This window comes from Liolophura sinensis, chromosome 9 (assembly GCF_032854445.1).
Source record: "Liolophura sinensis isolate JHLJ2023 chromosome 9, CUHK_Ljap_v2, whole genome shotgun sequence".
NCBI lineage: Eukaryota > Metazoa > Mollusca > Polyplacophora > Chitonida > Chitonidae > Liolophura > Liolophura sinensis.
This window is the reverse complement of record NC_088303.1, coordinates 18,627,752-18,641,807: the sequence shown is the minus strand read 5'-3', so window position 1 is coordinate 18,641,807 and position 14,056 is coordinate 18,627,752. Positions and strand designations below refer to the sequence as shown.

The following is a 14,056-nucleotide window of genomic DNA, read 5'->3' as shown; positions in this document are numbered from 1 at the left end:
AGATAAGTCCGAACGAGGAGTTGGTGGCGGTGAGCACAGAGTTTCCAGGGCCTTTATTGCTACTTAGTGCCAAGGACAGGGTAGTGAAACAAACCCTTGGGCCTCAGGAGCTCAGCTGTTATGCCTCTCTACACAACGCCTTCTTCACAAAGTGTGGGGGCTTCTTGATGCTGAATGTCGCGGCCGTGCCCCCTGGTCTAGGAGGATCCGAGTCCTATTACATCGCTGTCTCTACTAAAACAGGTAAAACACACCCTGAAAAAAGGTCCAAACATCGTTTCAACGAACAGAAACCGTAATTCTTTATTCGAGATCGGTTTACGCGTATCTCTGATTCTGTCAGCCGTATCTGTTAAGGTTTACATTATGCTAGCAAATGAATTTCGAGGTGAAAAAGAAATAATGAGTTACTACTTAACGTGTTGTCACAGAGGGAGAATGGTTACTGGATGGCGTAACCTGATATAGTTCTGATTTATTAATATTTGGAGGCAAGATGCTGTAAAATCCGGGAAGCACAATTTGAGATTGAAAGGCAATGGAAAATAATTTTAAATCTAATTTTGACACACTAGTGTCTGATGGACCCTATGATAAGAGGTATCTTTCTGTTAGTTTCCCTGCAGAGAAAGTCAGTTGAAAAAAAACTCATCGAATTGACACCAGCCTACAAAGGACTGGGCCCGCTTGTACGAAGCCTACCACGGCAATCAGCAAGATAGGGGCATTACGTCGCAATGGTACTTATCAGCTCGTAACGTTAAGTGGGATTCATACAAGTGGACCCAGATGTCTACCTGAACGAAATTCACTTCAACTAAATAGCATTAAAATCAAGTTAAAGGTAAAGCTGCATCCGATCTAAAGTGATCCCTGTTTAGGCCACAGCGGTCAACGGTTAACCGATTAACGTGAGTCTAATGCTGTTTATTGGGTAGATTGCATGGACGAAATATTTAACCCAAACCCATCATCCGCTAGAAGGTCAGACAAAAGAGAATGCCCGAAGGTCAAGTGAGATGACCGGTCTCTTCATATCCATGGCCTCCTACAGCACCTCTTGGTCAAACCTGTGTCAGTTTGTGGCGATGAAACATTAATCTCTGTAACGTGTCAAGATTAATTCATTGATCAGCTGTCCAGCACACAGTAGAATTAAGGCAATTTTTCATCAGCCGTTTCCCCAAAGAACAGATACGTTACGTATCACTGAGGTGTGGAATGGAACTCGTCTTTCGTCAAATATTATCTCCTCATCCTCCTCCCACACTTACTGGGAGCAAACACACCACATAAATCTTGTAGACGTCGAGCCTCATTGGCTCATTGGCCGAAAGCCTCGCTTTCATGGCGGATATACATGTGGGCAATCATGTCGCGCTTGTTCGGGTACGGCCCCAAATCAGGATATTTGTGATAAGCGTGACGGAGAAGAGCGGGGCTCTCCCTAACCCCAGGGGTTTTTACCATGTTGTTGAAAGCCGTTACTTAAGTGGAATAAATCTAGAATACGTCGTGAAAAGTCATATCAAATCAAAAAATAAATTATTTAATACATAAATGAATTTTATGTTTCACGATATTTCACCAGGGAAAGTTGCACACCACTTGATTGATCGACGAGACTATAACAACTATCTCAATGACCTGTCCGACTTTCGGGTATCTGTTGGGGCGGGATGTCATTTGAGGGAGATGTTAGTATTGGTGGGATCTGACGATGGGGTCATACGCCTCTGGGAACTCAGCATGGGTGAGTTATTTACGTAATTAGTAATGAGCAATTGAACTATGTCCATAAGGAGTTCCCATATTGCCACATTTTTTTCCTCTCCAGCTCGACTTAAAAGTCATAGCTCTGTAAGTATGTACATGTGGACATGTATCTGATTTGTTTATTTATTTGATTGGTGTTTTACGCCGTACTCAAGAATATTTCATTTATACCACGGCGGCCAGCATTATGGTGGGAGGTGACCGTGCAGGGCGCGAGGGAGAAACCTAGGCATGTATTTGCAATCTTCAGTTAAAATCTTTTCACCTTCTAGAAAGCATTGTCTACTCCAGTTCTGCTGCTGTGAAGTTCATTTCATGATTTCTGATGGTCACATATTTCTCTTGCTTTGCACTCATCTGTATCAGATGTTGCTGTAAATCAACTGTTTTCTAGGACGACCACAGCGTTTTCTATGCGTATTTCAGACGATCCTGCAAATCTCAACCCATGTTTTCAGCTGCAACCTCGCCCTTTACTGTGTGTATCTGAAATGTTCCTGCAAATATCAATCCATGTTTGCTACAGCGACTATACACTTTATGTGTTTTTTCAAATGCTCCTGTTAGTTTCAACCCATGTTTTCGTCATCATATCCTGTCGCTCTGCGTTTTTTTAAAAATGTTTCTGAACATCTCAAGCCATGTTTTCCACAGGCACGGGTGCCATTTATCGACCTCTGATGTAATTTTTCTTGCTTTGCATTAAATGGCATCATTGTCTGCAGTGCTGCCGGAACCCTATTCAGTTGTCAACGACACCAATGCTGCATTTCCATTTTTTCCTCCTTTATTTCCATTTGGCAAATCTAACTTTTTAGGGTTTCAAATTTGCTCACTGTAAATGAGCTCCCGCATCCTTCTCGTTCATCGCTCTGTGGAACCGAGCATTGCCAGTATGTATCCATATTGTTCACTGTCATCGTGAAACTCCATCGAAGGGCAAGATAACCTGCATGATCTAGATAGAATCTACTGGTCAGTTTTTTGTTTCGTAACACTGTTTTTCTGGTTCGAAATTTATTTCAGTTTTGCCGAATAAATGCGACAGATCATATCACATGTAATTAAATTTTACAGGTTTTAAGTTTAATATGAATAATAATAATAATATTTGAATATTAATAGGAATGTCTATGTCCATGATTAGATGACTTTACTAGTGATTCTCTCTTACATTTCATTGGCATTATTCCTTCTACCGATGAGCAGCTATACGGCATTGTTGTTCTTCTTCTTCTCCTTGAATGTGAGTGCATTTTTCAAATACTCTAGCGTCGCAGTATGTGACTGCACATGGCATTAAATGGGTCGATTTTTCCTGTTTATCTCTGGACAGAAAGCTAACGGCGAATTTCTGAACCTATACTGTGTTTTTTATTGGATTGATCTTTTCCTCCCACAATATAAAGCTGCCCGCCGACGTGTAAGTGAAATATTCTTGAGTACAGGGGTAAACCACCAATCAAATAAATAAATAAAATTTTGTGGGATTGGAATTTTTAGTGTTAGTCAAGGTTTGATATTAAATCAGGACAGTCACGTTTATGGTTGAAAGGAAACGACCAGAGATTGATGTGGACATCTTCATTTTGTCACCTACCATACCTGACACTTCCTGAAGGTAATGGCAGTCTGATTACGCAGTGAGAAGACAACGGAACTTTAAAGGGCACCTTTTACAATCTAAGTTCCACGATTAACAAAGAAAATGATTTCATATCTTTTATATCTTCCGGATGAAACCCACGACCATATATACGCAGGTTGCTGTCAGGCTTTCCCACGTACAGCCAGAGAGAGGGCTAGCATGAGTTTGACTTGAATTCACTCCTGAAGAGGTTCCTGGATCACAGCGCCGCGCTAGTGTGCTAACCACCTCGGCCACGGAGGCCTCATCTTTCTTATAAGCAAAGCTTTACTCCGATGTAATGGTGTCCATGTATTAAGCCTAATTGTGTCTGACAACGGAAAGACCGTATAGGGGCCACTAAAATCCACAGCCATTGTTCAGCGCTTAACGATATCAAATCAAAACTTTTTTCCAGGTCAGCTGCTTCGGCGCCTGCGCGGTCATACCCAGGGGGTCACCAGTCTATCAGTGTGCGCACAAGGGACCAAGTTTGTCAGCCATAGCTCGAACAAACAAGACGGCGCTTTTCGGTTGTGGGATGCTCAAACTTTCCAGTGTGTGGCTAGCTTCAAGGGTGACAATGAGGTGGATATAAGATAAAGTCAGCAGAATCGCCTAGAAGTAGTTTATCCTCATGTAAACTCCATTCATTCGGTGACATCTTCCAAAGTACAACCAACTTATACTATTTCTTGTCTTTCTAAAAACTAATTATCCTATACATAAGAAATCTGTGCTTTTACAGGGGTTTTTATTGTAAAACATCCATAACAATTGCAATGGGGTAAACTGTCCATGTCGACTGTAAATATTTAATGACTTATTCTAGCTGTTCATTTGCCTCTCCTCTCGCATGTAGGTATCCCATATACAACTGCTGCCCCACGGTGACCTGATACTGGGAGGGGACACGACGACCCGTGAGGTTGTCAGCTGGACCCTGGAAGGGTGCGGTCAGGTGGCCCCTAACCCCAAGCCAGGACCCATGGACTTCAAAGGAGAACAGTTGAACCTGATCTTAAAACTGGACGAACCTGAAGATTGTCCGGATGATCTGACAGATCCGGACACGGACGTGGATGAGATCAGTGACGAGCCGGAATTTCCGGAGGAGTCGGACAGCGCCTTAGACATATTAGACGACACTATTGATGCGAAAACTGGTTATGATGGGGACAATGATAACACAAGTGTAGAGGTGTCTTTAGATTTAAGCCTGAGGTGATGAGCCCTTTCATCCAGTCTTCTAACCAAGCATACCTGTGTAGTCTTTTCTATATGTACAGCCAACACACAGTACGGGGATAAAAAATTCACCATGCAATTATTGATGTGGAACGCCCGTATTGGTTGACGGCTGATATACCAATTTTTGAATTGACGTACAGATTTCAGACATTCAGACTTGAAGTTTGTTAGTACATTTCTAGTCCCGCGCAGTGAGAACCCTTTCCGACCTGATGTAGTTCTGACACAAGCTGTGAAGTATGTTGTTCATTCCTGGCTTTGGCATGACAAATTATGGGCAAACTGGTTACTAAGTTGGAAGCCATCTCTTATCAAAAAGCGAGGGTCAGCCCGGAATGGACCCGACTCGCCATTTTTGCCCGAAAAGATGTCCCATTAAAGAACATTCACCAAACACTGCATGTATATCCATTTTCCTATGACATAATTTTCCCGTACTTTGCGACAAAATCTACGAAAAAATATTAACGAAGTTGTATACAAGCCGGTCGAGACTGGTCAAAGAAACGATGTGTCGTTGGAATGACTGTCTGCAGTGGATTGAATAAATCCACAAATTAAACCTATGTTAAACCTGATGTAGCCTAAAAGACTGCACGCCTGTATAGCTGAATATGGTAACTCTTAATTAATTAATTAATAACTGTCACAATCTTCTGTACTGACTTTCGCACGCGATTTTTAGTATTAGCTACTTGGAGCATACAACAATGTCACAACGCCTAAACAACGAGTCACATGCTACTTACATCGGGTGGGCATAAAACATGGGCCTTACTTTGACACTCAATATCTCCGAAACCCTCTTTCGTCAGCTTCTAAAATTTTACACACTCAAAAGCCATTACGTCTATAGTATACAGACAAAATTTCAATTTCACCCTTCTGTTCATGGGACCAAAATCAAAATAGAGTCAAAAACGCATGTTCCGGACATGTAAAAATGATGGTCTACCTTGTTTTCCTTGAAAAGGTGATCAATTACTTGTCCGCCGCAGAGAGACCCATCTTGATTCAGCAAAACTTGTGCCTATCTGGCAGAAGGGTTTCTCGGACACTAGACCCAGACAATTTTTCCAAAAGACACTTGTTTGACGCGTGTCAGGTGCAGCGCGCGCTCTACTCATGACACCTGACAGGTGATGCATTGTGGGTCACCGGAACGTGCATTTTTGTGGCTTTGTTTTCCTTTTAACCCTGTGTACAGACTACTCAAGGTATGACCTTGAAAATTGGTCAGTATATTAACACAATCATGCCCTTTGAATCTTTAGGGTTTTGAAAGGGTTTAAACAAATAATAATGGAGCAATGCAGCGTCAAAGTACGGCCCATTTTTTTTTATGCCCACTCGATATGTTTTAGGGAAAAGAGCAGGTTTTGTATTCGATCTGTATGTGGCGTGTCAACAGATGCAGGGTAAAAGTACAATTAAGACTACTGGATCTGTTAAGTGACGGATATGAGATGGATTGGAACACAGCGTAAAGGTACAATCAATGCTATTGGGTCTGTAAAGTGACGGACCTGGGTAGGATTAGGTAAACGTACAGTCAAAGCTACAGGATCTGTAATGCGTCGGATCTGGGCAGAATTGGGTAAAGGTGCAATCAGGACTAATAAGTCTATAAAGTGTCAGATCTGAGAAGAATTAGGTAAAGGTACAGTCATAGCTACGGGGTCTGTAAAGCGTCGGATCTGGGGAGGATTAGGTAACGGAACAATCAGGACTATTGGATCTTTAAAGTGACGGATCTGGGAAAGATTAAGTAAAGGTACAATCAAAGCTACAGGATATGTAAAGCGTGGGATCTGAGCAGGATTGGGATTGGTAAAGTGTCGGATCTGGGCAGTACAATCAGGACTAATAGGTCTATAAAGTGTCAGATCTGGGAAGAATTAGGTAAAGATACAGTCATAGCTACAGGGTCTGTAAAGCGTCGGATCTGGGGAGGATTAGGTAAAGGTACAATCAGGACTAATCGGTCTATAAAGTGTCAGATCTGGGGAGGATTAGGTAAAGGTACAATCAGGACTATTGGGTCTTTAAAGTGACGGATCTGGGGAAGATTATGTAAAGGTACAATCAGGACTACTGGGTTTTTAAAGTGACGGATCTGGGGAAGATTAGGTAAAGGTACAATCAAGGCTATTTGGTCTAAAAAGTGTCGGATCTTCTAATGATTAGGTAAAGGTACAATCAAGGCCATTCCGTCTTTAAAGTGTCGGATCTGGAGAGGATTTGGTAAAGGTACAATCAGGACTATTGGGTCTTTAAAGTGACGGATCTGGGAAGATTAGGCAAAGGTACAATCAGGACTATTGGATCTTTAAAGTGACGGATCAGGGGAAGATTAGGTAAAGGTACAATCAGGACTATTGGGTTTTTAAAGTGACGGATCTTCGGAGGACTAGGTAAAGGTACAATCAAGGCTATTCGGTCTATAAAGTGACGGATCTGGGAAGATTAGGTAAAGGCACAATCAGGACTATTGGGTTTTAAAGTGACGGATCTGGGGAAGATTATGTAAAGGTACAATCAGGACTACTGGGTTTTTAAAGTGACGGATCTGGGGAAGATTAGGTAAAGGTACAATCAAGGCTATTTGGTCTAAAAAGTGTCGGATCTTCTGATGATTAGGTAAAGGTACAATCAAGGCCATTCCGTCTTTAAAGTGTCGGATCTGGAGAGGATTTGGTAAAGGTACAATCAGGACTATTGGGTCTTTAAAGTGACGGATCTGGGAAGATTAGGCAAAGGTACAATCAGGACTATTGGATCTTTAAAGTCACGGATCAGGGGAAGATTAGGTAAAGGTACAATCAGGATTATTGGGTTTTTAAAGTGACGGATCTTCGGAGGACTAGGTAAAGGTACAATCAAGGCTATTCGGTCTATAAAGTGACGGATCTGGGAAGATTAGGTAAAGGTACAATCAGGACTATTGGGTTTTTAAAGTGACGGATCTGGGAAGATTAGGTAAAGGTACAATCAGGATTATTGGGCTTTTTAAAGTGACGGATCTTCGGAGGACTAGGTAAAGGTACAATCAAGGCTATTCGGTCTATAAAGTGACGGATCTGGGAAGATTAGGTAAAGGTACAATCAGGACTATTGGGTTTTTAAAGTGACGGATCTTCGGAGGACTAGGTAAAGGTACAATCAAGGCTATTCGGTCTATAAAGTGACGGATCTGGGAAGATTAGGCAAAGGTACAATCAGGACTATTGGATCTTTAAAGTGACGGATCAGCGGAAGATTAGGTAAAGGTACAATCAGGACTATTGGGTTTTTAAAGTGACGGATCTTCGGAGGACTAGGTAAAGGTACAATCAAGGCTATTCGGTCTATAAAGTGACGGATCTTCGGAGGACTAGGTAAAGGCACAATCAGAACTATTGGGTCTTTAAAGTGACGGATCTGGGGAAGATTAGATAAAGGTACAATCAGGACTACTGGGTTTTTAAAGTGACGGATCTGGGAAGATTAGGTAAAGGTACAATCAGGATTATTGGGTTTTTAAAGTGACGGATCTTCGGAGGACTAGGTAAAGGTACAATCAAGGCTATTCGGTCTATAAAGTGACGGATCTGGGAAGATTAGGTAAAGGTACAATCAGGACTATTGGGTTTTTAAAGTGAAGGATCTTCGGAGGACTAGGTAAAGGTACAATCAAGGCTATTCGGTCTATAAAGTGACGGATCTGGGAAGATTAGGTAAAGTTACAATCAGGACTATTGGGTTTTTAAAGTGACGGATCTTCGGAGGACTAGGTAAAGGTACAATCAAGGCTATTCGGTCTATAAAGTGACGGATCTGGGAAGATTAGGTAAAGGTACAATCAGGACTATTGGGTTTTTAAAGTGACGGATCTTCGGAGGACTAGGTAAAGGTACAATCAAGGCTATTCGGTCTATAAAGTGACAGATCTGGGAAGATTAGGTAAAGGTACAATCAGGACTATTGGATCTTTAAAGTGACGGATCTGGGGAAGATTAGGTAAAGGAACAATCAGAACTATTGGGTCTTTAAAGTGACGGATCTGGGGAAGATTAGGTAAAGGTACAATCAGGACTATTGGGTTTTTAAAGTGACGGATCTTCGGAGGACTAGGTAAAGGTACAATCAAGGCTATTCGGTCTATAAAGTGACGGATCTGGGAAGATTAGGTAAAGGTACAATCAGGACTATTGGGTTTTTAAAGTGACGGATCTTCGGAGGACTAGGTAAAGGTACAATCAAGGCTATTCGGTCTATAAAGTGACAGATCTGGGAAGATTAGGTAAAGGTACAATCAGGACTATTGGATCTTTAAAGTGACGGATCTGGGGAAGATTAGGTAAAGGAACAATCAGAACTATTGGGTCTTTAAAGTGACGGATCTGGGGAAGATTAGGTAAAGGTACAATCAGGACTATTGGGTTTTTAAAGTGACGGATCTTCGGAGGATTAGGTAAAGGTACAATCAAGGCTATTCGGTCTATAAAGTGACGGATCTGGGAAGATTAGGTAAAGGTACAATCAGGGCTATTGGAACTTTAAAGTGACGGATCTGGGGAAGATTAGGTAAAGGTGCAGTCAAAGCTACAGGATATGTAAAGCTTGGGATCTGGGCAGGATTGGGATTGGTAAAGTGTCGGATCTGGGCAGTACAATCAGGACTAATAGGTCTATAAAGTGTCAGATCTGGGAAAAATTAGGTAAAGATACAGTCATAGCTACAGGGCCTGTAAAGCGTCGGATCTGGGGAGGATTAGGTAAAGGAACAATCAGGACTATTGGGTTTTTAAAGTGAAGGATCTTCGGAGGACTAGGTAAAGGTACAATCAAGGCTGTTCGGTCTATAAAGTGACGGATCTGGGGAAGATTAGGTAAAGGTACAATCAGGGACTATTGGGTTCTTAAAGTGACGAATTTTCGGAGGATTAGGTAAAGATATAATCAAGGCTATTCGGTCTGTAAAGTGACGGATCTGGGAAGATTAGGTAAAGGTACAATCAGGATTATTGGATCTTTAAAGTGACGGATCTGGGGAAGATTAGGTAAAGGTACAATCAGGACTATTGGGTCTTTTAAATGACGGATCTTCGGAGGATTAGGTAAAGGTACAATCAGGACTATTGGATCTTTAAAGTGACGGATCTGGGAAGATTAGGTAAAGGTACAATCAGGACTATTGGGTCTTTAAAGTGACGGATCTGGGGAAGATTATGTAAAGGTACAATCAAGGCCATTCGGTCTGCAAAGTATGGGATCTGGAGAGGATTAGGTAAAGGTACAATCAAAGCTATTGGGTAGATAAAGTGTTGGATCTGGGGATGATTAGCTAAGGGTATAATCAAGCCTGTTGGGTCTGTAAAGCGTCGGATCTAGAAAGATTTAGGAGTGTCACTCAGCTCTTAGCTGTTTATCATGCTCGTTAAATAAAATTTTTGCAAGCCAGTACATTTTGATGCGTGTAACATACATGTACATTGAGTTATGTATCATTAACCTATTATTGTTCTTTGTTATTGTTCGCCGTTTAGCAAATAAAAATATGTTTATACTTGTTGAACACAGATGAACACATGTAGATTTGCTCGCCCACGTTGCTTGAGGTCCTTGGTGACAATAGGTGGCGCTGGCTAGGCCGCTTGCGCAATTAACGTTCATTGCGTCATACTCAATGGAGCGCATGCGTCGCTTTCAACGTTCACTTCCGCAGGTTGTTGGGAGACCTCCCCACGCACGGTCGGAGAGGAAGACAGTATGAGCTGGGTGAGTTGGGCTCACAGAAACAGCTTTGGTGAGAGGCTCTTGGGTCATTTCGCCATGCCGGCGGTTTAACCACCTCGAGAACGGAGGTCCCTAAACAACGCTGAAGTCACTGGCGTCTTGAAAACCACAAACACTCTGTCTCAACCTTTGTTTCCAATAATACCTTATACACAAGAATTATCTTCATCTAACGTGATTCTAACCAACACCTGAAACAGTTTTAATGATGAATGCTAATAAAATAGCTCCACGAGGAAACCAGTGAGGCTAAGTCCAAACAGGCTTCAAGGGTCAAGCTTGTCATGGTGGCAGTGACGTAAAGCGATCGTAAAAAGCGGCATATAAATAAGCTGTAAAGACTGTCATGGAATATCATTTGTCTCTCCATCAACATATATGGAATATACTTCCGTAGCTATAGGTCCGTCTACTTGATTGTGCGATTATTCATCAGGAATTTGAAAAATGTAAGTTGTAGTTCCTCACAGATATGCCAATCACGCCATTTAGGCCTGTTTTCACTCCTCTTCCTCAATAAGTTATATTACCTTTTGTCTTTTCTTTTGAATGCGCTCTCTCACCATGCTGGCTCGAGAGAAATCAGGTTGGTGTATAATTTATGAAAGACTAACTTAAGCTAAGGCGGTTGGTTTCAGTGGTTTAAAAGCAAAGAAAAAACTAACCTGAAGTATGTATTAGATGAAATACCATTAAAAACTGCCCAGGAAAATAGCTGGATTTATGTTTTTTTACAATTTGGTTAATCTACTGAAACGCATTTGAATATTTTATTCTATGGTGACATTTTCTGGCCACGATGCTACCAGTGACGTAACATAAGTTATTTGTTACTTCACACACAGACGGCTACATTTCATCATTCTAAATGCATATCCACATAGATTTGTGAATGCATTCGTCAATTTGACCTTGAAAGAAATTATTTCAGGCAAAAGGTATGGATGTGCCGTAGTTAATACCCTCTGGGTCACAACAGGCCACCGTAGAATCTGATCTTTTAAAAGTTTACTTGGTTAGGAAAAATTCTAAAAAAGATAAATTAAACTATTTTCCTGGCATCAGGTTGCGTTTGTGCTGATAAATATTGTCGGATGTAGTGTACAAACCTCAACACTGTACACTTAAAGCTATACTATGCAATAATCTATGCATGTAGTTTCCAGTTTATCGTAAAGTTTGTGGCATTACATTCGCAAACAAAAAACTACATGCACAACTTAACAACAGTGGTTAAAAGAAGGAAGGAGACATAGTGACCGGCTTTGGGTGACGCGAGCCGCTTTATAAATTTTAGAAATGTTTTTACCGATTTAGAACTGTAAGATGTGCACAGACGAGGCTGATATTTTGTGAAAGGAAATTATTTGGGCTGTTCCAATATAATATGAAAAATTTGGCTGGATTTGTGCTGATCGAGTTCTAGCCAAAGATCTCTGGTAGGCCTATAGCCTCTTTAATATTAAAGTTCACTTATACGACGGCAATGAGATTAACGCGACAAAGCGTGTGGAGGGACTCGGGCAGTCTGAAGGCGTATCCGGAAGCTTGTGGTTTTGGCTGGGTCGGACGCTGACAGAGGAATTGGACCTATATGTAAATATAGACAGCTCTTAGAAGTGAAAAAAGATGATCGAATTAGGGCTTTAGCGCTTTTTGCGTAATTCTTGTGTAAAACCTGCTGTCTGAAACGTTGTTTTATTGATGACATCCTCAATTCGTGTACTGTTCTGAAAACGTATTGTTTTTATATTCGAAGCTAACGAAAAGTTCATCATACAAAACCTTAGAAGATTAGAAGAAAAAAGTCTTGGCCTATAGGTCATGGAAACGATTAATAATTAATGGCCAGATCAGTTTTTATTTCTTAAGTAAAGTGATATACATGTAAATGTACGTAGGCAAATGAGTAATAGCCTTGTGCCATCTAGTGAATAATTTGAAATTCAATCTTAACCTTCTCTACTCGATGAGATAAATGTTATTTGACCCTTACTGGGTTACCAGTGAGGTCGCACGAAATTCATTCAGCTCTCGCTGGTTCCTCATCAGCTTGTTCTCATACAACACGGCCTCCACTAAACAGGCTTGACCTTTGACCTTCCCGTTAGTCTCACAACTGGTGTCCTCGCGCGGAACTGTTTAACCAGCTCTCATCAATATCAATACACATAAGTAAAGAGAATGCATGTATATAAAATGATATTGGAAACTAAAAGGTGAGACGTAGTTTTTGTATTTTCTGACTTCATTTCAAGATTGACAAGATTTCTGTAAAAAGTCATACTCCTTAGAGCACCTGCACGAGTCTCTACACTCGGTTTACTTCACTGACCTTCCTCACTGAAGTTTGACCTTCCAAATGTTGAGTTTCAAGTGTTGCTTAAAATCATGCTGTATACACTTTAAATGAAGAGGATGTGTGTGCACAAAGTCAACGTACTATTAGAAACAAACGTTGAGAAAGAGTTTTTGCTGTTATCTGACTTCATATCCTGCCTCATCACCTTGGCCTCAGTGACCTCGGCGTTGTTCAAGATTTGTTCACAAGGTTTGCTATGATGTAAGTGATGTAAAGCGAACGTAGAGAGCGGCCATATCCTATAAGTGTGCCAGTAGTGACAGTGATCTAACACAAACTCACAGAGCGGCGTATGTGCTGCGAGGAGTAGCTTGTCAGAAGGTTTACTGGGTAGCTGCATGGTGAAAGGCGTGGTCTCACCTTGGTTTTGTCGCGTTAATCTCATTGCCGTCATATAAGTGAACTTTTCTTGAATATTAAAGAGGCAATAGGCCTACCGGAGACTTTTGGCTAGAACTCGATCAGCGCAAATCCAGCCGAATTTTTCATATTATACTGGAACAGCCCAAATAATTTCCTTTCACAAAATATCAGCCTCGTCTGTGCACATCTTACCGTTCAAAATCGGTAAAAACATTTCTAAAATTTATAAAGCGGCTCGCGTCACTTTTTAAAACTTTAGAATAATTTTAACACTGTAAACGGCACAGGAACGACAGTGATAATTACTGACAGGCAATAATGTACCGGTAAGATATTACAGTATGATGAAGCTAACCAGTTGGGGACTAGAACCAGCGATTTATGGGTTTGGAATCCACGCTACTATACCACTAGCCTAACAGGAAATTCCGTCCATCCCGGAAGAAGATCCATAGCGCTTATATATCACCCTGTTACAATGCATTTATACAGAATATATAATAATAATGTAAGTTGATTAGTTCACTATGTATTTGTTTTCACAAATCTCCTGTATAGCCTCTATAAACTAATAAAAGAAATATATACCGCAACGGAAATGAAGGCATGCTTGTGTACGACTTATGGTTGTGGTCATTGTGGTCAATGTGGAGAAAGTAGGCCTACCATTGCCATGCACCAGGACCACACAATAACCAGAAATCGAAGACCTGTCTACCTCCAATATGATGTACATATCTGTACTTTAAATGTTGAAAAGTTCACAAGGTCGGTGGTTTACGACGAGCACTCCATTTTCCTCGGTTCATGAAAATGGATGCCATCGTACAAATGACAATTCCTGAGTACGGCGTTAAACCGAATCCAAGATATAAATTCTGATACAAATAGTTGTAAAC

The 14,056-nt window shown here is 41.1% G+C and overlaps 1 protein-coding gene across 1 annotated transcript; it reads right to left on the bottom strand.

Moving 5' to 3' along the window:
• Positions 1-6,288: 6,288 nt before the first annotated feature.
• Positions 6,289-13,179, bottom strand: LOC135475660 (uncharacterized). The gene is made up of 7 exons (XM_064755592.1): positions 13,077-13,179; positions 12,437-12,570; positions 9,365-9,511; positions 8,607-8,810; positions 7,871-8,074; positions 7,191-7,394; positions 6,289-6,408 (listed from the first exon to the last, which is right to left on the bottom strand). The coding sequence occupies exons 1-7, from the start codon at positions 13,177-13,179 to the stop codon at positions 6,289-6,291; spliced, it is 1,116 nt and encodes a 371-aa protein (XP_064611662.1).
• Positions 13,180-14,056: the final 877 nt, after the last annotated feature.